Source organism: Pollachius pollachius, assembly GCF_949987615.1.
Source record: "Pollachius pollachius genome assembly, chromosome: 3".
NCBI lineage: Eukaryota > Metazoa > Chordata > Actinopteri > Gadiformes > Gadidae > Pollachius > Pollachius pollachius.
Window position 1 is genome coordinate 21,248,362 of NC_136936.1, and position 24,922 is coordinate 21,273,283.

General features: G+C 45.6%; 1 protein-coding gene across 3 annotated transcripts; it reads left to right on the top strand.

Annotated features, from left to right (window-relative positions):
* The first annotated feature begins 475 nt into the window (after positions 1 to 475).
* Positions 476 to 24,250, top strand: nlrx1 (NLR family member X1). 3 transcript variants are annotated; one of them, XM_079733116.1, is made up of 12 exons: positions 476 to 734; positions 8,708 to 8,772; positions 9,709 to 9,809; positions 10,269 to 10,662; positions 11,148 to 11,379; positions 14,873 to 16,034; positions 16,296 to 16,479; positions 16,706 to 16,801; positions 17,915 to 18,001; positions 19,063 to 19,314; positions 21,008 to 21,218; positions 22,605 to 24,250. In XM_079733116.1, the coding sequence occupies exons 2-12, from the start codon at positions 8,756 to 8,758 to the stop codon at positions 22,752 to 22,754; spliced, it is 2,886 nt and encodes a 961-aa protein (XP_079589242.1). In that variant the 5' UTR covers positions 476 to 734; positions 8,708 to 8,755; the 3' UTR covers positions 22,755 to 24,250. The 3 variants fall into 3 exon arrangements, with proteins under 3 accessions (XP_079589242.1, XP_079589241.1, XP_079589243.1); XM_079733115.1 differs by lacking the exon at positions 8,708 to 8,772; XM_079733117.1 differs by lacking the exons at positions 8,708 to 8,772; positions 22,605 to 24,250 and having other exon boundaries at positions 19,161 to 19,314; positions 21,008 to 21,161.
* The last annotated feature ends 672 nt before the right edge of the window (positions 24,251 to 24,922 follow it).

Consider the following 24,922-nt stretch of genomic DNA (forward strand, 5'->3'; position numbering starts at 1 on the left):
GCGCTCTAACGGCGCGCCACGGAAGAGGAAGTGCGCCTGCGTCCAGCTCCAAGGTGATGCAAACGGGGAATAGCGTCTCAATAACCAAACGTCTTCATTCAAAATTCAGTCTGGTGTCAGTGTTACTCTTAAGAGTAACGTGCGTAAGATGTGTTTAACACTTAAACCTTAAACGTTAAAACCCGTATTCTGCCCTTTGCTGACCATTTACCCTTGAAGTACAGTTGCTGACGAGATCATTTTCTACTGTAAAGTAAAGACTAGTTTGTATTCCCCCTCGTGCATTGCTGCATTGTACGTCCTTATGGATTCTGCAGTAAAATAGCACTAGGGGTCGGTAGTGGTACAAACATACAGGGGGGATGAAACTAACCGGTGGTTTTATGAATATGGTCGGCAGAAGGACCAGGAAACCAGCGTTGCCAGATTGGGCCAGATTCCACGCCCGATCTGGCAACACTGCAGGGAACGGCGGCTAGCGCTCAGCCGATCCGCCCGTCGCTGCCGGCTGGAGCAGTGCATGATACATTCTACAACGCTATTATCCGTAAAATGAGACAGCGTGAATATTTAATGCGATTCTCGCAGGACGGACACGGCGTCGTGAGTTGACAGCTGTTGGTTCTCCAGCCCCGAACAACGGAGGTCATTTGACATCTGCGGCTACGTAAACCCAAAGAGTGATTGACTCGTCCAATGTACAAATCTGTAAATCTACAATGTGAATTATTGGGGTAAGTAAATCTTTTATTACATTTTCACGGATGATAAGGTCATTTTATTGCATAGCACTGCCAATACCACACCGGTAGCTTATTCATCGAGCCGTACAGTCACTTAACATGCAGTGTGCAGCACCGCTGTGAAGTTAGTTTTAAGTTGGACAGTCGAGGTAAATCCAGTCCGGATCCAGCGGCTGCTTCTGCCTCTGCTCTCCTGGTGTGGGCAGCAGAGGACGGGCAGCTCACCTCCGAGCGCACGCTCGCATGCAGCGCTCAACTATTGTTCTTCAGGGGTTTGAGTGACACAAAATTGTTGTTCTTTACATTAACTTCGTGGTAAAGGTTGATCATATTAGAGAACTTGATGATACATTGTTTTGTTTACTAAATTGGTATCATGTAGAACAGCTATTTTGATTGCTAATATGTCCGTAATCGAGAAGATAATTGCATTTTTTTCCAAAAGCTCCCGTGTCATTTGACACAGTTAGTCAGGATCAATAACACATTAATAGGCCTACTACACTGGAAGGTGTCCTATCTGACATGACATGGGAGCTTGAAAAAAAAAGATGAATTTCCCTTTAACCTATTCATATAAAATGTAATGAGCACTAACGTGGAATGAAAATAGCTATGTCCTATTTGTATTACTATCTGTTGCTGATAAGGAGTAACTGGGTTAAATGACATGGGAGCTATTGTAAAAACGGGAAATATTTTCTAGTCAAATATTTAGCAAAAATATATGAAGGACACCTTATCAATCAAAATAGGTGTGCTACATGAGACTCATTTAGTAAAACAAATTGTATCATAATTCAGTCTCTAATGGCTGGTTCAGACTACACGATTTCAGCCCGATTTTGCCCCTATTCGTTCGTTGCAGACAAATTTGCGAGTCGTACACGACGACGAGACAAGGTCTTGTAATGTGACATGCTTGCGATCTGCGACGTTCGAAAACCCCACGACGAAAAGTTTGGCATGTCAGAATTTTTTGGGGAACCGCATGACTATCCATTGTTGACATGAGGGAACCCCACGAACAGCTGGAGCACACGCGCAGTGTTTACCAACTGACCTCACTGCACTACGTTGAGTACACAGTAACTACTACAAAAATGAATAAGATCAATGGCAAGAAGAAGAATGCTAATAAAGAAAACGAGAGAAAATGGAACAACATAATGGAGACAACTTTGGTTGAAATGTGGCAGAGGTGTCCACAAAGGAGTTCCACGACAGGGTGAAGGGATACAGCCGGGCGAGAAATAGCCGACCCCGTTGACCTACCCGGTACGTTTGGAGCCAACAGCTGTTGACCTACTAATAGCTATCATAACCTATCATAAACCTCAAACCGCCAGCATAATGCCTAGTGCTAGGTACTCGGGATCCATCGTTGACGCTCTGTTGCTAGGCTACGTTGTTGCTGCGGGTACTTTGTATCGCTCATGTCACGCGCAACGCAACAACTGTGAGGAGTTGCTGCATTGAGCAGATATAAAAACTACTGTAACCTTTATGACAAAAATGTAAAAAACATTTATGTCAGTTCTAAACCTTAGATTTTCTAAATATATCTTGCAAACATGAATGATACAAAGTAGAGAGCATCGCACCCCCGAATCTTGTAGTGTGGCCAGTCTTCCGACGAGACAAGGCCCGATTTCCTGGCTCTGTGATCGAATAGTGCAGTGGTTCTCAAACTTTTTTGAGCAAACGCCCCCCTGACCTTAGCCTGATCCTCTGCCCCCCCCCCCCCCCCCCATAAAAAAATTTACATCAACTAAAACACTTGTGTTTTATTGCTTAAAGGTGTAATTGTATCGTTTTTCATTGATATTGCCGTGGTTACTAATAGCAATGAATGCCCTCTGAGTCGGTTTTGGTGAAAAAGATATAAATATATATTAATGAATATTCATGACATGCACTGTCCATCACACATCACTGCAATAAACCCAATTAAACTTCCAGAGAGACACAGGAGAGAGAGCGAGAGGAAGAGAGAGAGGATGAGAGAGAGAGAGAGACCGAGAGACACAGGAGAGAGAGACACACACACACAGAGACACAGGAGAGAGAGATAGAGACACAGAGAGACACAGGAGAGAGAGAGACACACATAGAGAGACACAGGAGAGAGAGAGAGAGAGAGAGAGAGAGAGAGAGAGAGAGAGGATTGAACATTCATTCACCGTGACACCGCGACTCCCGCCGTGCGGAAGTCTACGCTCAGGAGACTACGCTCAGAGCAGCTGTAACTGAACAACAGCAAGAGGAAGGAGGAAAACGGGCTGAAACAAAATTTGTTATTTTTTTCCTTGCTATCTTGCGCCCCTCTAGGTTGTGCGAACGCGAGGTGGCAGTACCGCCCCCGTTGAGAAACCACGGTATAGTGTGACATGTTAAATCGTGGAGGAATATCTGAGAATGTGTAGTCTGAACCTGTAATATTCTTATGTTGTAGCTGTTAAATGACGGGACCGATTTAACATGACGGGTACTTTATTCGAGCGTCCATTTCCTTGTGACACACAAAACGACACATCTCGCGCCTCACCCTTCACATATGCAAATTAGGTGTCATCTGACCAATCACAGTAACCCATCTATCTGTAGGATATTACATCTCCCTTCTTTTGTAGTAAACAATGAACATAACTAACACGCCTAACAGTGGCTCATAAACAAATACCAGAGGTAATAACAGGTAAGTCCAGTAACTGTAATAACTGCTTTTCAGACATATCCTATAAGTAAAAGGTAGGTTATCAAGGTTATTGTTTTGTAATAAACAATGAACATAACTAACACGCATAACAGTGGCTCCATAACAAATACCAGAGGTAATAACAGGTAAGTAAGCTTTTCAGACATATCCTATAAGTAAAAGGTAGGTTATCAACAGGTAGGTTATCAACAGGTAACTTCAGTGTTCACTTTACATACATGTTTCCTTTTTTTTTAAACGCTACACTTTAATATCACAGGTCCATCACTTGTCTCGGCTTCACCAGACGCCCAGACCTAGTGTGGGCATATGGCGCTGGCCCATCACTGGCAAGGCCCCCAATGTTAGTGGTGTCCGTAGGTAGGTTCTCAGACACCGGAGTGTCTGGCCTGTCATTCATTACAGCTGTGTGTTCTGGCGCAGGAGTATCAGACCTGTCACTCACTTCAGCGGTGTGTTCTGGTGTAGGTTCCTTGGTCGGTAGGAGGTGGCGGCGGTTGCGGCGGTAGGTCTGACCCTCACTAGTGCTGATGTGGTACGATCTGTCAGTATGTGCCGGTTGCATGATGGTTGCAGGTCTCCACAGTCCATTATCCTGCCGGTAACGTATATTGTCCCCAGCCTGCAGAGTCGACAGCGGCCTGGCGCTCCGGTTGTAGTACCGGCGTTGCTGGTGTTGCATGTGTTCCCGCCTCCTTCTGGCGGCGGTTGGGCTGATGACCTGGGGTTGTAGTTGCGCTGCTGTGGTAGGAAGGATGGATCTCAGCCTGCGGCTGTTGAGCAGCTGGGCCGGTGATTTGAAACCGTCCACTGGAGTGTTCCGGTATTCCAGTAGGCTGAGGTACGGGTCCTTCTTTTCTGCCCGTGCCTTGTCCAGTATAATCTTGGCTGTCTGGACAGTTTTTTCTGCGAGCCCATTGCTTTGGGGGTAGTGCGGGCTTGTCGTTGTGTGTTTGAAATCCCATGTGTTTGCAAAGTTCTTAAAGTCCTGTGAGCTGTATTGTGGGCCATTATCCGAGATCACCTTCTCGGGGATGCTATTACGGGAGAACATGGCTTTCAGTTTTCGGATTACCGCTGATGAAGTAGTGGAATACAGCCTCTCGATCTCGAAGTACCTGCTGTAGTAATCCACCGATACAACATAGTCTTCTCCTTTCCATGCAAACAGGTCAGTTGCAATGACCTGCCATGGTCTGTCGGGGATTTCATGAGATAGCATTGGCTCTTTTGGGTTTGACTTCTTGTGTTGCAGGCAGATGGTGCACTTTTCCACCATAGCCTCTATTTCTCTCCCCATTCCTGGCCAGAAAAGGATGTCTCTCGCTCGTAGTTTGCTCTTTTCCATGCCTAGGTGCGGAGTGTGTATTGCTGTAAGCATGCTGGCTCGGAGAGAGTGCGGGACTATGATCTTTTCCCCTTTGAATAGGATTCCGTCCATCTCTGATATTTCATCCCTGTGGTTCCAGTATTCGGCAGTGGTGGGTGAGCATTTCTTCCTGGTTTCAGGCCACCCAGACAGTACAGACTCTTTCAGCATGGTGAGCTGAGGATCCTGTTCAGTGGCTGTTCTGATGTCTGTAAGCTTTCTGTCGCTCACAGGGAGGTTGCTGATAACCGTGTGGACTTGCGTATCCATGCCCTCACTCAGAGTGTGGTCGTTGCAGGCTAATGACTTCCTGGAGAGTGTGTCTGCGACAGGGATGTGTTTACCTGGGCGGTGGATGATGGTGATGTCATACTTCTGCAGCTGCAGGATCATCCGTTGTAAGCGTGGTGGGGCCGCTGCGAGGGGCTTTCTCATAATTGATTCCAATGGCTTGTGATCGGACTCGACGACAACCTGGCGCCCGTAGACATACTGGTGAAAACGCTTACATCCAAAGAGAACAGCGAACAGTTCCTTCTCAATTTGAGCATAGTTTTCTTCTGTGGCTGTGAGTGATTTTGAAGCGTAGGCGACGGGCTTTTCTTCTTGCAGGAGCACAGCCCCCAAACCACTTTTAGACGCGTCGACCTGGAGCCTCAGCTCCTTGCTCGGGTCAAAGTAGGTGAGCACAGGTCCTGGCTCCCGTGTGATGAGGTCCTTCATTTGCTGGAAGGCGGAGTTGTGTGTTTCATCCCACACAAATTCGCTGCTTTGCTTCAGTAGCTGGCGGAGGGGTGCGTTTATTTCAGACAGACTTGGGGCAAATCGAGCCAGGTAGTTCACCATCCCCAAAATGGTCTCCAGTTCGGCTTTGTTCTGGGGTGGCTCCATCTCTTTTACAGCTTTCACCTTGTCAGGGTCTGGCTTGATACCTTCTCGTGTGAGCCTGTGTCCAAAGTATTTGACCTCTGTGACGCAGATCCTGCTCTTCTCGGGGTTGAGCCGTACACCTCTCTCTCTGGTCCTCTCCAGCATGGCCCGCAGGTTAGCGTCGTGTTCCTCTCTGGTTCGCCCGTAGACCAGGATATCGTCAACTATTGCAGCGACGCCTTTCAGGCCCTCATACGTCTCGTCTATTTTTCTCTGAAACTCATCCTGGGCTGATACGATGCCGAAAGGAAGGCGGAGGAACCTGTATCGGCCGAACACAGTGTTGAACGTCATAAGCATGGATGAATCCTCGGTTAGTTTAATGGCCCAATAGCCTGACCTTGCGTCCATGACGCTGAAAAACTGTGCGCCTGCCAGTCTTGGGGTGACATCCTCCAGAGTGGGGAGTGGGTAGTGAGGTCTTTTTATAGCTTTGTTTAGCTCGCGGGGATCTAGGCATACTCTCAGTTTACCTGTATGTGGCTTCTCTACTACCACCAGTGCATTCACCCAGTCTGTAGGCTCGGTCACTTTCGCGATGATTTCGGCCCCTTCCATCTCATCGAGCTCGTCCTTCAGGCGGCTGCGGAGGGTGAACGGGATTCTCCGGGTGTGGCTGTGGGGTCCAGGCGTATGCTGCATTCACCTGGGAACTGTCCAACGCCCTGGAACACATCTGCAAATTCCTCCCTCACATCACAGCCTTCTGTTTGAGTTGCATTTACAGACAAAACTAGTTTAATGAGGTCCATATCAATACATGCTCTCAGTCCTAATACAGGTGGAGCTTTGGTGGTGACTATGTAGAACTCCAGTGTCATAGCAGTTCCTTTGTATTTACAGCTTAGGTTGCATGTCCCTTTTACATCAAGTGGCTCACCACCATATCCTGTGAGGCGGCGGGTTGTGGGCTTCATGTCTGCCTTGCTAAACAGTTTGTGAAATCTTTGAGCTGGGATTATGTTGACTTGGGAACCGGTATCTAACTTGAATTTGACTTTGTGATTTTTCTGTCCAATTTCCATCTCAGCAATGGCCACATCCTTGTCTGTGCCTTTTGAAATTGTGTCAATGTATAGTGTCTCCTGTTCGTCTGTATCGCTGTCTTGGGCGTTAGCGCCCTCTACTGCATGCACTGGCTTGGCCCTGCGTTGCTGCTGAGATCTGCATACCTGGGCGAAATGATCAAAACGTTTGCACTTGTTGCATTGTCGGCCCTTAGCTGGGCAGTCCTGACGGTCACTGTGTTGTTCTCTTCCACAATTCCCACACGTTTTGCCATGTGGTCTGGCTCTGTCTCCACTGCTTGAATATTTCCCCCCTTGACTGTAGTTAGCGCTGTATTTTGGCGCCTCTCTGTGCATCTTGTCGCGGCCCACAGCGTGTATGTCGTGGCTATCAACGTTAGCTGGTGCTCGACTGTTCATGGCTTTCATTTGTCCCTGGGCTAGCTCATGCGAGCGTGCAATGTCTATTGCTTTGATCAGATCTAGCGTAGCTCCATGACTGAGTAGTTTCTCACGTACCTTATGAGAGTTCGTTGCGAAAACTATCCGGTCCCTAACCATCTGGTCCGAGTCAGCATAGCCACAGTCCTTGACCAGCAACTTCAAATCCGTGACGAATTGCTCAAATGGCTCGCCAGAGCCTTGCATTCTTTCTTGAAACTTGTATCTTGCAAAAATGGGGTTCGCTTTTGGGGTCACATATTCCTCAAACTTGACGTAGTACGTCTCCAACAATTTAGCCTGATCTACCGTGAGTGTCCAAGTGTTAAAAATGTCCCGACCTTTGTCTCCGACCCACAGTAGAAGGCTGAGGATAAACTGCATTTATCCTCCTCGCTCACGGCTTTCAGTGGGCCGGTGAACATTAGCTTCACATGCTGCTTGAACTTTCTCCACGACTCCGGTAAATTAGCAGATTCCCAGTCCAAAGTTGGGCTCTGAACACCAGAGGAATGCATCCCGACTGAATGGTAAGCGTTGAGTTCTTAATAACTCTGACACCATGTAATATTCTTATGTTGTAGCTGTTAAATGACGGGACCGATTTAACATGAAGGGTACTTTATTCGAGCGTCCATTTCCTTGTGACACACAAAACGATACATCTCGCGCCTCACCCTTCACATATGCAAATGAGGTGTCATCTGACCAATCACAGTAACCCATCTATCTGTAGGATATTACAAACCAGCCATAAGTGAAACCACTTTTGAGTTGAGTTGGATTGAGAGGGAGCGCTCGGAGGTGAGCTGACCGTATTCTGCTGCCAACACCGATGGAACAGAGGTAGAGAAGCCGCTGGTTCCGAACTGGATGTCGCTCGAATATCCCACCTATGTCTAACTGCACCGCGGTGTGTGCAGGTTCATTATTTTGTGTATCGGTATTTTCGGTGCAGAAGTGGGGACGGGTGAAAAAGCCGGATTGTAACTGCTCTGTCTCTTATCAAAAGTAGGCGTCAGTAGGCCTACGCTTTTAGTCGATAACTCTTTAACCTTACTGTTTTTGAGTAGGTTTCTTTCAGCATAAATTAAGTTATCAATATTATATTTATATAATAATACAATAAAGTTGTTATCTTATCTTATCTTAGATTATGCCACAGGCCACAGCATGTATGCTGAAACAGGTGTCGAGGATATATCCTTTGACCTATATTCCCTACTGTCCACCTCCTCTATGCACCAAAGAAACAATATCTCCAGGGGGGAATAATACAAAGTTTGTTTAAAGTGAGGGGTTGGAACAATTAACTTTAAGGAAGAACAACATGAGACAGTCATAAACCTTATATATTTGTATTGGGACTGTGTGAGTCATTTAAGATCAAGACTGAAGTTTCTGAAATACAAAATATGGATATTTATATAAGATACATTAAGGAATTATTTGTGCCTTGTTTTTATTTTGGATTGATCCTTTAAATGTCTTCTTTCAGTTTGTCATTCAGGGGTGAACTATAACCTTCTGACCAGTCACCTCTACAATGAGCTCACTGCCAAGGTCAGTTGCAAAAATGCAGTTTGGGCTGGAATAGTACAATCATAGTTGTAAACAATATGACATTGAAGGATTTGTTGTAAACTAAATTAAAAGGTATTTGGCATCTTTTATCCAACATAGAATGCCAAAGAATGACAACATTTATATATTTTTTATTCAACATGTATGTATGATGAACCAAGTTTAACTAGCCTAAAATCACCAGACACATGGCCGAAGGAAAAAACATAAGAGCTTGCCAATTTGTCTGGTTTCCAGGCATAATTAAGACATATTTTAAGACTTTGAAAATGACAATCCTTCGTTACTCTTACGTGTTTCTTTGTCCAGCCTCGTCGTTTTCCTCAGAAATGTATCAACCTTCCTGTTAGTCTGAAATATGTAAGGGATAATGTATAGAATACCGGTCATTATCGACAGGGCGAACAGGACACCTCCGCTTCGCTTCGGTGTCCTGAGCCGTGTAATAATATATTTTAGAATTTTTAGAATAATAGATTTTATTACACAGCTCTTGAATTGGCCAGGAACTCCCTGCATTTTAAGTCACTTTGTGGTCTGAAAAAGCTGTTTCTGCTGAGGGAACTGTCCATGAAACTATACTATACTAACTACTATAATGAGTTTATCCTTTTATGTTTCATGATTTGTATTATTTTATCCTTACTTGTACTTTATTTCAGTTGAATATGTCCTTTCATCTCTTTTGTGTTTCATTTCACGTTATATTCTATTGTTATCGCTTAGCCCTTTAACCGCTCATGTTAGCCTTCATTGCTCTTAGTACTGAGTAGTTTAAGGGATTCTCTCTTATTGTTAAAGTCAAAGCACTTTGCTAACTTTGTTTTTAAAGGGGCTATATAAGTGAAGTTTCTTCTTATTATAGTATTAATGTTCTTCATTTTTAAATGATTATGCTGTTGTTTAATTCACAAGACAGCTGAAGGTGCTGCGATGGAGCTGGAGGAGGAGAGTGGAGGTCCTCCCACCCCCTGCTGTCTACACCCGGGCCCTATGTAGCCGTTCACATGACCCCGGTACACAACCCGCTGGGCCCGGCTGATACCGTTGTATACACAAGATGACTCGACACTCAACACTGTCATGTTGTCATTGCACAATAACCCATGTGCAAGAAGCACTGTGGAAAGGAGTAGCTCAGTAGTTATGATTCAGGCTGAAATGACCAGCATCAGAGAATATAGATACCTAAATCCATGCCACATATTGAGTATTTCCAAATCAATGGCTTAATTTTCTGCTACTTTATTGCATAAAACCCTGTTGGAAATGGAGATCTGAGAAAGTGGGGTTCCATGTAAATATACTCACTTATACTATGTATACTACTCACTAATACTATTAACTTACTTACTATTTATCGATGTATGTCATGTGCCGGATCAAAATAATCAATACTCTACATTGACTGGGTTTGCATTAATTAAAGTTAAGCAGACGGACATTGGCCTGACAAAGTGTCCCTCCTCCCTCAGCGGACCCCATCGAGGTCCACAAGAGGAAGCTGGAGCTGTGGTTCAGCCACCTGCCCCAGGAGGAGAAGCAGTTCGGGGGCTACTTCTTCCCAGAGACCATGCACGTGGACCCCCTCATCCTGGAGAGGGAGCCCGCGGAGAAGAGGACCCCCCTGATCCCCAGCCCCCTGTTGCAGGGCCCCCCTGTTACGGCCCGCACCATGGAGCAGCTGTTTGAGCCGGTGGCAGATTGGGGCGGGGCCCGGGGCCTCAACGTGATGCTGTACGGGGCGGTGGGGACGGGTAAGACCACCGTGGTGCGGAAGCTGGTGCTGGACTGGTGCGCCGGGGCCACCCTGACCCAGTTCAAGCTGCTGGTGCCCTTCTCCTGTGAAGACCTCTCCCAGTTGACAAGGTGAAGTGTATTTTATTATGCTGAAAGTGTTCTCCATTATATCTCCTGGGTGTCCTAAAGGTAAAATATGCAACAGTTTTTAGTTTGAAATAATTTTGAAAACGCATTTTGTCCCCGAGAGGCTACCTTACAGGCTACAGGGCCTAGCGAGGATGCTCAGATCTTCCACTTTGCTGAATATTTGAGACCATATTTGAGAGTCAATGGGGATTTCCATAAAATCAACATCAGACAAGCTTATTCATTTTTGATTGTGGGGGAAATCACCAAAACCGCCAGCTGCTCGTGTACCCTCAGTGCAAGTTGACTGCTTTAAAACGAGAATATCACATCTATCAGTGTATTGAGTAAATAATCGTGTGTTCACAGTAACCTGGTGATTGAAGGTAGTACTGTAATTCTGTTGTGATGTTGTGTATTCTGTAACGTGTGTGGATCTACCCCCCCCCCCCCCCCCCCCCCCACACACACACACACCTACGCAGGGCCTCCTCTTTACAGGACATGGTGGGCAGGAAGTACCTCCACCTGCGCAGGATCCCGCTGCTGAGCGGCGAGGGCAACCAGGCCAAGGAGGTCCTCTTCCTCTTCAACGGGATAGAGAAGATGAAGCTGAACTTCCGGATTGGGAACACGGAGCTGTGCAGCGACCCCAGCGAGGCGCTCTCCTCCGGGGCCGTGGTGGTCAACCTGCTGAGGAAGTACCTCCTGCCTGAGGTGGGTCCTGGGTCGCCACTTTTCTAGTTCCTCCTTGGTTGTTGCCGCCATGCAAGGGAGCCACGAATTCAAACATTGGGAATGAGCATTTTTATCTTTTGGAATAAATGACCGTCGGTCCATACAGAGTTTGGACCGACGGTTGTTTGTTGTAACCAGTTGTTTGTTTGCAAGTTCACGCAAAACACTCTTAAGCATTTTGTCCATTTTGACAATTTATTATTTTTAATTGTTGTATTAGTGAAGACGGGAGAGACCTTTACAATGGTCTGAACACTCAAACTAAGACTTTAGCCCAATGCACTACAAGAGGGGATTTCGATTAATTTGAGGTTCGACCAAGAAAATAAGTGGAATCATGTTGTTTCAGCAGAGAAAAGCAAAGAGAGCATGAATGTAGCAGGGCTGTTTATTTTGTTTATTTACATAGCACTATTTATACAGAACAATTCAAACACAAGGCCATTGATAGTGCTTTATAAGGGAAGAAATCACATTTCAAAAGATAGAAATTACAATCATTTAAAGAAAAAAAGGATAATTTAAATGATAAATTACAAATAATAAAATATATAAGATGGAGAATAAAGAGAAATATAGCTGCGAGCAGCAATGTGGTGGTCAAGCAGAATAGCACTCCATAAACTAATTTTGGTGGACAGACATAATCGGTTAGGTGGCTACATGATGACCATCTCAGTAATTTCACCTACAATGAAAGCTATTGGCAAATGGTTATCACAATGAAAATACATTGAAGTTGCTTTCTAAGGGCCGGAATAGACTTGCTGCTAACAACGCACCCCTAGGCGTTAGGGGTGTAACGGTACACGGAAGTCATGGTTCGGTTCATACCTTGGTTCAGACATCACGGTTTGGTATGGGTTCGGTACAATGAAGGGAAAAGAAAAAAACAAAAATGCAGAAGGCAATTCTTTTTTTATTGTGCATGTCCATCTCTCCTCTGATCTAGCTGCAACAGCCTGAACTGCGTAATCTAAGATGTAAACAGTAAACATTAAGTACCCCACATCCTCTCCAGACTCCATCCGTAACTTGTAAACAAAATAAGACGATCAGTTATAAAACTGAAAATGCAGCATGTCTTATTTATGAAAGTGCAAAGTACATATAATAATAACAAAACAGCAACATAGGCTAGAGCCAGTCCCACAATGAGTTTTCCACAAACGTGCCGTTTTTTAGAGGCGGGTCAAGGTGGAGGGTGGGGGTGTGGCCCTGAGCAGCTTGCGGCCACGGTACCATGCACTCGTGTTTACAGTGGATGTATCGCAATGGCGAGGCGCGCACAGCATTTGGCCGTGTTCTGTAAATATTCTAGAACACTCTGGGTGCTCCGGCGGGAGTCCTCGAGCTCTATATCTAAATAATATCATATTATACATAGATATCTATATCATATAATATATATTATCACGGCCAAAAGCTGTGTGCGCTGCCAGACGATATTATGAATCTCAACCGACTGCGTCGGGTTTTCCGACGTCTCTGGTTATTCCACTTCCGCATCAATCTGAAGTAGACTGAACCGCGAAAAGCCCCGCTGCCCCGCGGTGGCAGGCAGTGGGGCTCCGGCGGGAGACAATCGCGGTCACCAATCGCGGGCAACAATCCCTTTCTCCTTCATGTCGCGGTTCATGTACTTCAGGGAGTCAAAGCCAAAGTTTCTTTCCTCCAATTCCTTCTCAACCATGGCTGAGATAACCCCCACTACGAGTCTTGTTGTGGCAATACCAGAGACATCAGAGAACCCGACGTGTTATGCGCCATAACACCAACAGCCGAACGGATATCCAAATAACAAAGAAGTGTACAACCCTTGCGTTATAACACTGCTATCTCTGACTGACTGACTGACTCACCTAACCGTCAACCTGACAAAAAACTGTAGCACTAGCCAGAAGTTGGAGCTCGGCCACCTAGCATGGACCTAGGCGCCAATCAGAGCTGCAGTTTAGTTGTCCCTGAAGAACTTGCGTATCTTACATTAGTTCCGCATTACATTAATTATATCGCACGCCAGTATTATTTCATTATATGTATTCTCTGTTTAAATCCATGCACCGAACCGTGACGTCCGTACCGATTCAGTTCAATACGATAGGGTAGGGTCATAATGACTATGAACCAAGTTTGGTTTGGATACATAAAGACCTTGCAGAGATATAAGCTCACTTCCTGTTTGAAGTCCCCATGAGGTCAAAGGTCACCAAATTGTTTGGGTGTCCCCAGAATGATGCCATGAGTATGTACCAAGTTTGGCGGCTTTGCCATCACGTTTGATTGGCTGTATCGGCCAGACGGTTTTGAATTTGAAAAAGCTCATTTGACACATTTGTTCAGCTTGGTCCGAAGATCATATATGTTTCATTAAGATTGGACAGAATTTGTGGCCTGTGGTTATGTACTATTGATTTTGACAACTTTCAACATGGCGGCCAAATTCTGATGTTTCCATGAGGAATAATTAATTAGCCATCTGAAGAGGTCTGACAGTATCACCAGACATTGGAAATAAGTTTTAAGTATACTCATGTGAAGAGAGAGGAGTTAAAGCACATCTTCATTAATTACAGCGCCCCCTAAAGGTCAAAGGTCACCAAATGCACAAATCCCAAGTTTGGTTATGATGTGTGAAAGGGCTGCTGAGAAATTGTCTTACTTCCTGTTTGGCGGCTTCGCGGTCAAATTTTATTGGCTGTCACGGCCAAACGGTTTTAAATTTGAAAAATCTATGTGTGATAGGAGATGCATTTTGAACGTTTTTGACATAAACCAATTGGGTAGAATCCATCATGGCGACCTAGGGTGCGTTGAACTTGGCTTGGCCCAAGGATTCCTATGATACCTTGTTTTTGAATGGGTCAAAAGTTATTAACATGAATGCATGTCCAATTTTGACCTTGGACTGTCCTGAATCAGTGTGCCAAATTTCACAACTTTTGACCATGGCGTTCTATGGGCTGCCATAGACTCCCATGGTAGGTAAATAATAATAATAATAATAATAGGAAAATCTAGAATAACAATGGTTGTCTCGCAGCTTCGCTGCTTGACCCCCAATAAATACAGTGCGGAAGAAAAAGTTTGAGTTAAAAGAACGTGTTGAGGCAGACCTAACTTGTTCTGGAAGTAGATTCATTACAGTAGTCAAGCCTGCTAAAAAGTTGATGTCTTTCGTTGCCTTGTTTTCGTTCGACAAAAAATCGAGTCTTCTGTTTATTATTTTTAGATTACCCAAGTGGGTAGAACTCTTGGTCAGTACCCGTGGCCTTCGTTGTTCTGGGTTATGTCCTAGATGTTTTGGAAACTAACGTGCTGCTACCTGTGGTTTGAAAGGCCATGTGAGTGAATGCAGTGAACACAGCCCAGTGACTCATGCCAACCTCATCAGTCAGCTATGATAGGTCAGGGGATCATGGTGTAAAACCACCTCAACACAACACTTGTCAATTGTACCCACATCCCACAGGCCAGTATCCTGGTGACCACCCGGCTCTCTGCGGTGGAGTCCATCCCCCAGAAGTACGTGGCCCGCTACGCACAGATCTGTGGCTTCGACAGTGCTGAGCGCCAGCGGGCCTACTTCACCAGCCGCCTGCTGCAGCAGCCCAGCACCGGCGTGGCCCAGCCCAACCGGGAGGCCCTCATCGAGCTCCTCTACCTCAACCTGCAGAGGGAGAGCCGCCTGGCCCAAGCCTGCTTCCTGCCCGCCTACTGCTGGCTCACCTGCGCCACGCTCCACTTCCTGCACTTCACCGACGCTCAGGCGCCCATCCGCACCTTCACAGGCATCTACACTAGCTTCCTGCGGCTCAACTTTGGCGGGGAGGTGCTGGGAGCGGGCGCGGCGGCGAGGGCGGATGGCTCGGTCCAGGAGCGGCAGGGCTCCCTGATGCTGTACGTGGTGCGCACGGTGGGGAAGCTGGCCTTCGACGGCGTCACCAACAAGCGCACCTCCTTCTCGGAGAGCGAGCTGGAGCAGTGGGTCGGCGGGAAGACAAAGACGGACGAGGAGCTGCGGCAGCTCGCCGTGTTCAGGACCGACGTGCTGGACTTCTTCCTGGTCCCCTGCCCCAGCAAGGACGGCCAGGAGCAGGACGCCGACGAGCGGCGCTACACGTTCGCAGTGCCGGCAATGCAGGAGTACCTGGCCGCCCTCTACGTAGTCCTGGGGGAGAACAAGACGGCGGTGGAGAAGCTCACCAGGCAGGTGTCGGTGGCCATCGGCCAGGTTAGCGAGGAGGTCGGCTCCATGGTGGTGGTCCTCTCCAAGTTCATCCCGCTGCGCATCTTTGCAGTGTTCAACCTGCTCAAGCTGTTCCCCAAACTGTACGAGAGGGTCCAAAGTCACAACCAGGGCCGCATCGCCAGGACGCTGGCGTCAGAGATGTTCCGCAACGAGGACAGCTTCAACGAGGACGTCCTGGACCAGGTGGAGCAGGGCCTGCTGGGGCTTCACGGCCCGCAGCCCGAGAAGCAGGACGAGAGGAAGCCTTTCGAGCTCTACCCCATCTTCATGGGCGGCCTGCTGCACTATGACAACCGCGTCCTGCTGCAGCAGCTGGGCTGCAGCATCAAGAGCACCACTGTGTCCCAGATCACGCGCGCTCTCCGCAAGTATCTCGTTCGAGGTTGGTTGTTTACTCCAGCATTGGCTTTTTCATCGTTGATGTCTCCATAAATGTTTTGTTCTTGTTTGATATTGAATATTATTCGGAGTTATCAGCCACCAGTACCAAGACTCCCAGGTACATAGACGAGCCTAGCTTGTTTGTCTCCATATGATTTTTCTTTAGATAGGAATAAACTCACAATAATCATCCAGTTCATAGCATCAATTATAAATGAGACGATCAAACCTGACCCAGGAACCCTGTTCTCTCCGACCATAGAACTGAACAAGCCCCAGCCCCCGGAGGAGCTCATGGACCTGCTGGTCCTGCTCTATGAGTTCCAGAACCCCCGGCTCACGGTCGAGATCCTGGCCACCATCAGAACCATACGCCTCTGCAACGTCCGCATGACGCCCCTCAAGTGCTTCGTTCTGAGCTCAGTGCTGTCCTGCAGCCCTGCCAGGTACTGCTGAGGCTACTGATGGCAACGTTGGCTCTGTTGACGCGGGAACAGTTTAAGGAAGCAAAGATGCAGGATACCAAAAAGTGTCCAGGACTCAGATCTAGAAGATGATTTCATTTTGCATTGCATCTGCATAGAGCAAATTTCGTTTAGGCTTATTTTAAGATACTACATTTTAATTAAATGCAGATTGCACGTACCTTTGTCCCTGGTCTCTTCTCTGCAGCTACCGGCTGGAAGAGCTGAACATGTCTTCTTGCTACCTAACACACGATCTGCTGGAGATGCTGTGGCCTGCTTTCAGACACACACATAACCTCAAGTAAGAAGGACATCATTAATTGAGTCATTGTGTAATTGACTCTGTGTCTCCTGCAGTGAAGATTTAGGCGGAGGGGTTGGTGTGTGTGTGTGTGTGGGGGGGGGGGGGGGGGGGGGGGGGGGGGGGGGGGGGGGGGTGCTTGTGAAGTAAAAGGGTGCCCCGCATGAGTATAATACCAAAAGCATGCGATTTACCACGCAGGTTTTGTTGAATATTTTACAATTCAGAATTTGTGTGGCGGAGTTGTCGGTTGGTTTCAATGACTTTATATTGCCGACTGCTCAAGATAAGATTGTGTTTGCTGCATGCTCTGCCAGCTTTAGCCTTCTGCTGGGGAAGATGATCTTAACAGTGCAACATGTTACACTGCCCGTGTTGTCGCACGTCAAATTTGACGTGCCACAACACGGGTAGTGTTCATTCTTTGTACATTGATCGTTTTCTGGAGTAGTGGAGTAGTGAACTTGAATGCTTTTGAATTTAGTTCTTAAGTACTATTCTATTCAATCGCTTGGGAATGCGTCCCGTGGAGCACATATAATAGCAAGTTGAAATGTTCTGCCACGTATCGCTGCATGTGCACCCTGGCATAAAGGTCATGAAGATTGTCAGTTTACAGCTGGGTGGTGTCACAACATGCAGCAGATTCAACCCCCATGTGGATTGTTTACCAAAATAATTGCGAGGGAGCCTGTAATATTCTGTATTTCCAGTTGAACTTAAGCCTTAATAGCCCTTACTACTTCGGGCAAGATCTGACATGATGGCGGTGGCCACCTTTTGTCTCCCTCTATGTCTTATGGAACAGGATTGAAGCAATCTGGTTTTTGTATACTTTATTATCTGTCCCTTTTATTCATAATGATAATATTTTATTCTGTTCATTTACAGAAATAGGGGAGGCATATGAAAGGGCCATTTAGCTAGACCAGTGACTAATGTAGTAAACTGTAAATTTTTGTTTGTTGTTGACCTGTTGCTGTTTTGCACTGAATGATCTCTGGATGACATACACTCCTAACCGCCTGGATGTGAGTTTGTGACTTTTGTGATTGTGGTCTCTCTCTCTCTCTCTCTCTCTCTCTCTCTCGCTCTCCCTCCCCATTACATCAGTCTACAGTTTAACAGCCTGGGCCCAGAGTCCTGCATCTTCCTGAGCGACCTTCTGCTTGACCCCAAGAGTGATATTAGATCACTACAGTAAGATTGTGTATCTACTACACATACATGCTGCTTTAGGTGCATCATACGATCATGAAAACACAAACCTATATTTTATTTTACCTTTTGAGACTGGTATCTCTTTTCTACTTGAACAGTCCATAAAATACATAAATTCAAACAATTACATGTTTCTGATAAAGTATATTAAAAGTAAAATATTAGATAGATCAACATACTTTTAAAGCAGTAGGGGGCGGTGTTGTGCTTCATATGCTAATACTCTCGGGGGGGAGGGGCTAAGTGCTTAAGACAGAAAACTGTTGGGTTGAATGGGAGGATAAACCTGATTGCCCTGAAGCACTACTGATTAAGAGGTTCAGCACTGGAAAGCCACTGCCAGGTGTTAAATGTGAGCCCGTAAATGTAACTTTAGTGACATTGCTAACATCCTTTTCACCTCTTGCTAATCTAAACTAAGCAGTTCACTCACTCTGAAATGTGTTCATACATGGGTGCTAAACTAAAAAGTAACCTTGCAACAACATGTGTTCATACATGGGGAGGTGCATGAAAAAAGTAACTTAAACAGTAGGTAAATGTATCTGTTAATATTTGCCCATGAATGCTATTAATATAATGCATTTTGCATATCTGTGGATGGCTTGCTTGGATTGCTAAACCAGAACATGATTCGTACACATCATTTGTTTCTTCACTTCATCCAACAGAGCGACCTGCAGGTTGGCATCCCCAGTTCTTTCATATTGGGAAAGTGTGTATCAAATAATAAAATAGAATAATTATTAAGAATTACAACCGGACATGCCTCTGTCAAGCATCATGTGCGCGCAGTCCAAAAGAGTAACTTGAGCATGACTTCACTTCTGGTAAGAAAAACACCAGAGCTAGAGTGGACTGCAATTAGAATCACATGTGAGTTAGCAATTAGCATTCATAAAATGCAAATTACATGAAATCATTTTGAAACCTATTATCTACATCCTTTACATTGATGACCTGGGGAGACCAACCTGATAGCGGCTCTTTAAGCCTCCCCACCTCACCCTCCTCCCCCCCCTCCCCACCTGGGGTCCCAGGCTGTGCGACAACCCCCTGCAGGAGTCCGGGGTGCGCACCCTGCTGGAGGCCCTGCCCAAGGACCAGTCCCTGAGGCACCTGTCCCTGATGCACACAGGGCTGGGGGACGCCGGGGCCCGGCAGCTGGCCTCCATACTGCACCACCACGCGCGGCTCCAGGAGCTCAACGTGGCCTACAACAACATCGGGGACAGCGCCGCCATGACCCTGGTGGACGCCTGCAGGGAGCACCCCAACCTACACACCGTGCAGTAAGCCCCACCGCATAGGAGAACAAGCAGTAGCAGCAGTAGTAGCAGTAGCAGCAGTAGAAGCAGTAGAAGCAGTAGCAGCAGTAGAAGCAGTAGCAGCAGTAGCAGCAGTAGAAGCAGTAGCAGCAGTAGAAGCAGTAGCAGCAGTAGCAGCAGTAGTAGCAGTAGTAGCAGCAGTAGCAGCAGTAGCAGCAGTAGAAGCAGTAGAAGCAGTAGAAGCAGTAGAAGCAGTAGTAGCAGTAGAAGCAGTAGTAGCAGTAGTAGCAGTAGTAACAGTAGTAGCAGTAGAAGCAGTAGAAGCAGTAGTAGCAGTAGTAGCAGTAGAAGCAGTAGTAGAAGCAGTAGCAGCAGTAGAAGCAGTAGTAATAGTAGTAATAGTAGTAGCAGTAGTAGCAGTAGTAGCAGTAGTAGCAGTAGTAGCAGTAGAAGCAGTAGTAGCAGTAGAAGCAGTAGCAGCAGTAGAAGCAGTAGCAGCAGTAGTAGCAGTAGAAGCAGTAGAAGCAGTAGTAGCAGTAGTAGCAGTAGAAGCAGTAGTAGCAGTAGTAACAGTAGAAGCAGTAGTAGCAGTAGTAGCAGTAGAAGCAGTAGTAGAAGCAGTAGCAGCAGTAGCAGCAGTAGAAGCAGTAGTAATAGTAGTAGCAGTAGAAGTAGTAGTAGCAGTAGAAGCAGTAGAAGCAGTAGCAGCAGTAGCAGTAGAAGCAGCAGTAGCAGTAGAAGCAGCAGTAGCAGCAGTAGCAGTAGAAGCAGTAGTAGCAGTAGAAGCAGTAGAAGCAGTAGTAGCAGTAGTAGCAGTAGTAGCAGTAGCAGCAGTAGAAGCAGCAGCAGTAGAAGCAGTAGTAGCAGTAGAAGCAGTAGTAGAAGCAGTAGCAGCAGTAGCAGCAGTAGAAGCAGTAGTAATAGTAGTAATAGTAGTAGCAGTAGAAGCAGTAGAAGCAGTAGTAGCAGTAGAAGCAGTAGAAGCAGTAGAAGCAGCAGTAGCAGTAGAAGCAGCAGTAACTGTAGTAGCAGTAGAAGCAGTAGTAGCAGTAGTAGCAGTAGTAGCAGTAGAAGCAGTAGTAGCAGTAGCAGCAGTAGCAGCAGTAGAAGCAGTAGCAGCAGTAGAAGCAGTAGTAGCAGTAGCAGCAGTAGAAGCAGGAGTAGCAGTAGTAACAGTAGTAGCAGTAGTAGCAGTAGAAGCAGTAGTAGCAGTAGTAGCTGTAGAAGCAGTAGTAGCAGTAGAAGCAGTAGTAGCAGTATCAGGGGCGTGTGTTGGCGAAACCAAACATGTGTATCACCACGTATGTGTCACAATTCCATTGAAGGCGATGAATCCCGATAATACAAAAGGAGAACCAAACCACAGCACCACTTGTAGATTGCCTCCCACTATAGGCTAAACACATGCTATTGCATGCGTCACCTTTGATTAGCTTAAATGGGCCATTGGTGACCATTGACAATATAAGATCTATAATATTTGTTTATTTTCTACACTATTACCCCTACTATGAATATATGTGTTGTTTGAAAGAGGACTTAATGTGAACTTTATGAACTTAATGGGGCAGTAAAATAGCATTTGTGTTACTCTGATGTCACACATGTGTGTGTGTGAACCAGATCGAGCGTGTCATGAGACCTGTGTTTGTCCTACGATGACGCCTCTGTGTAAAGGGTCTCACACTGCCTTATGTTGTGTTTGTCCTGTGGCCAGCCTGTACCTCAACCCCCTTAGCAACGTGGGGAAGCAGTCCCTGTACGTGCGCGGGTTGCCCACCGACCATGGGGGCACCGGCCGCCGTGTGCAGGTGCTGGCGTCCGTCACCGAGGGCTCGGACCTGTCCGAGTCCTGGCACCCCATCCTCAGTGTCATCACGGAGAACGCCTCCACCTGGGACAGCCAGCGCGTGCGCGAGCAGCTGGAGGTACGTTCTGTGTGTGTGTGTGTGTGTGTGTGAGTGTTTGTGTGTGTGTGTCTGTGTGCAGTGTGGAATAGGAATGTGTGGATCAGCCAGTCCTTCCTCATATAGGTATAGTCATGGATGCCCTGAGGTCTGTTACCTCAAATCCCTCTAATTTGTTTACAGAGCCAGTTTACCCAGCTTGATGGTGATTGCTTCATACAATTTATTTGTTTAGTTATGTTTGTTCCTTCCACATAGCAGCACGGCGTGGATATGAGATTAGTCCAGGATTGAGCGAAAACTCTGTAGCCGTAGTCCGCGATAACGGCTGCAATGTGATCCTTTGGGGCAAAAGTTCCCATCAATGTACTTCCTCTAAAAGTGCTTGTTTTTTCCACTGCCGATTATAATATACTATTATGGGTTAGAAATAAAACTTACAAAGACTCAGTCATGGTTCTGTGACCAGAACAGTGGAAACGTGAGTGAGAGTTGGAGAGTGGAGAGTTAGTTTTGTTGGACTACAGAAGGCGCCTTTAACGACACTAGGGAAATATCCTGCAACAACCCAACAGAGAGATTTAAGAGTGAGTCTTCCCCTTGAGTGAGAGTTGGTTTGACACAATGACAAACAGACTGTATCAAGCAAAAATGAATAAATATTTTTTATTTCTCTGTATGGATCCTTTCCATAATGATAGGATATAATAAGACCTTGACAGTGGCAAAAACAAGCAACGGGCGCTATTGCTCCAAAAGATAACCTTTTTCACGGATTACAGCTGGAGAGTTCTAGCTCAATACTGGACCTATCTCAAAAATGTTAGTCTGCATTAGTCCCTTACACCCAAAATGATTGGAAAATATGGTCTATGTGGAAAAAGCCCTACAGTTTCCCTTAAGGTGCTTTCAGACAACATCACCGTGCCCGTTGGTGGTTATTAAACTTAGGTGAAGTTTCTTTTTGACTAACAGGCGAATTGGTGTCTGACAATTTCAACAAAGATCCTAAAGTTCTGTGAAGGAGAAAGTCGTGCTAGTGGCGGGGAATGTAATTTAGATAATTATGACCACAAACGTGAGGTCATGAAGATGAATCCAGGTCCAGGTGCTTAAATAGAGAATTTGTACACCATGCGTATCCATTCTGCCTTGCTCATGGTATCTGATTCTAAAGTTGGGTGTTGGTGTCTGTTGAGGTGGTGTGCAACACCTTTACACCTAGCGGCCATCTTGGTTCCATGCAGAATTCTGCATTCAGTTCCTCTACCCAGCCAGTGTTTAGAACCAAGGTGGCCCCTAGTGCTCTAATATTACGAGTATCAGGACCTAGGTGGGAAGGGGCCAGGGGGACAGGGGGACAGATATGTTGTGTGCTCAATGTGGCGGCCCTGTGGTCCCTCCCAGGTGTTCCTCAGGGACCTGGAGTGGGGCCGGCAGCAGCAGCCCAGCTGGTGGAAGAGGATGCACTTCCGCAAGGTGGAGAAAGGGGTGAGGGAGGTTTTGCAAAGGATGGACAAAGACGCTGCCCCTAAATCCCGAAGAAATGCCAAGTAAAATCAGCCTGGCAACACAAACGCTCAGGGAAGAGGATGGCTGCGTATGCCTGGCTTTTAGACTCTGAAGGGACACCAAGGGAAGCAAACCAACAAGGACAACATTCAGGAAATGGCCACTAGGCGCTGTGTGTCAAAACCTGTTTTCAAAGCAAATATGCATGTTTCAAATGCAACTGGCTTATACCTTTTTTATTATATTGACTATATTAACTGTTATTGTGGCAGAAGACCCTGCCACAAGCCAGCTAACTGGCTTTGCCGGGCTACTCTGACGACCAGGATGCAGGTGGATGTCTTCCAAACCCAGTTTATTAGCAAGTCACAACGTGGTAAATGCAGAGGAGGTGTTTCCTTGACGTATCAGAGCTCTCCCTAGAGCTTGTGTGGTGATGGCTGGTTGATCCTGTGTGGGCCCTGAGTGGCCCGATGCACCACAGGGGTTGCAGCCTTATGTAGCTCTAGAGTAATCAGCCTGACTGGAGACAGATGTGGCTGCTTAAACTAGCCCTCAACCACACATGCTCCACAGCTGTGTTTTCAATTGTGTTTGGAGGCCAGCGCAATCATAAAAATCAGCTGCTTTGAGCTGTATCACTATAAAGGTATTTTATACCTTTTTATAAGGCCTTTACTGCTAGGTTTTCGAAATGTGCAGAACCCTAAAATAATTAATGGTTACATCAAGTTTGCTATTTAACCCTGTAGCAATGCACGACTCCAATTGTGGCAATTAAATATAGATGCTTGCTGGTGAGTGCAAACATAACGGAGATGGAGATGGGGAGCAGTGTGAAACACCTTCTTTAATAGCTAGTCTAGTATTTAAAAAAAAAAACTCAATTTGTCAATCAAATGTTTTTAATCAATCAAGTTATTGTCATATCAGAATTGTTGTGCCTTTATTTCATTTAATCGACATCATAGACGTGAGGTCAAACCTCTACTGTCTTGCTTGAAACGGAAAACAGGCTGAAATTAGATAATTTAACAATTAGGTTTTGCCTTTGGAACAAATTATTATTATTTGAAATGTTTATTTTTGAACTGATCTCATAACTGGCAGGTGGAACTGATGCACTTTTGCATGGTTTTACCAATTGTCTTGGATAAGATAAAGTCGTAAAGTTAAACTTGGAAGACTTGATTCAACAAAATATGTTTTGATTTACCAAAATCTTAATTTGGTTAGTGTTATGTACAATTTGATTCCAACCTAGCTGTTGCCTGTCATTAAATACTTCATCATTCAAGTTGGATTGAAAATAAAACAAAAAAAATGAATTGTGTGTGTGTGTGTGTGTGTGTGTGTGTGTGTGTGTGTGTGTGTGTGTGTGTGTGTGTGTGTGTGTGTGTGTGTGTGTGTGTGTGTGTGTGTGTGTGTTGTGTTTTAGGATGATTCAACATTAGCCTGTCTGCCTACTATAATATGTGTCACCTCAAGGCCGTGTTCTGTCATATAACACTGTAACCTGTGTCTGTTCCTGATAAAATAAAGACCTGACAAACAAGTGCATGGCATTGTTCCTCTTTCTCTGATTAATGGCAGAGCTTTAAATGCATGTGGTGCAGTGTTACCAGGGGATGCTTTTCCCCGGGTTTTAACTTTGATTGTGTAACAAGAATTCCAGGAGTGGTGGCTGAGAAGGTAAAAAAATTATGAATGAATGAACTATTTATTTGAAAACTACATGCAAAATGTAGTTATTGTGGCCCATTTAACAGATTAGTCAGCAGCAGAACAGAAGTAGGTGTTAGTAGTGGTGTAAGTGAGAGTAAGCTTAACAATTGACGTTAATTCATGTTAATTGTCATTCAAAGGCCAAATTAAATGAAGATATATCATGTTTATATATGTTATACATCAATGAAGTCATGAATGATTAACTTAATAGTGAAGTTTGAATCCTAAGATTATAAACAGTAATAACTTAATTGTTATTCAGGCCACTATTTATTTAATAATAGTTAATTACCAAGTAATTAACCAATAAAGTAAAGTAAAAAATCATTTTGGTTAACCTAACCAATTATTGATTGATGTGTCAGCCTCTACTCTTACAGCATTAGAGTATTCCTAATGCTGTTCCACTGTACATAACAGTCCATAGGCAGTGAGTAGAAAGGCTTTTTACACTTTTTCTTTACTTGACTTTTTCGAATCCACAA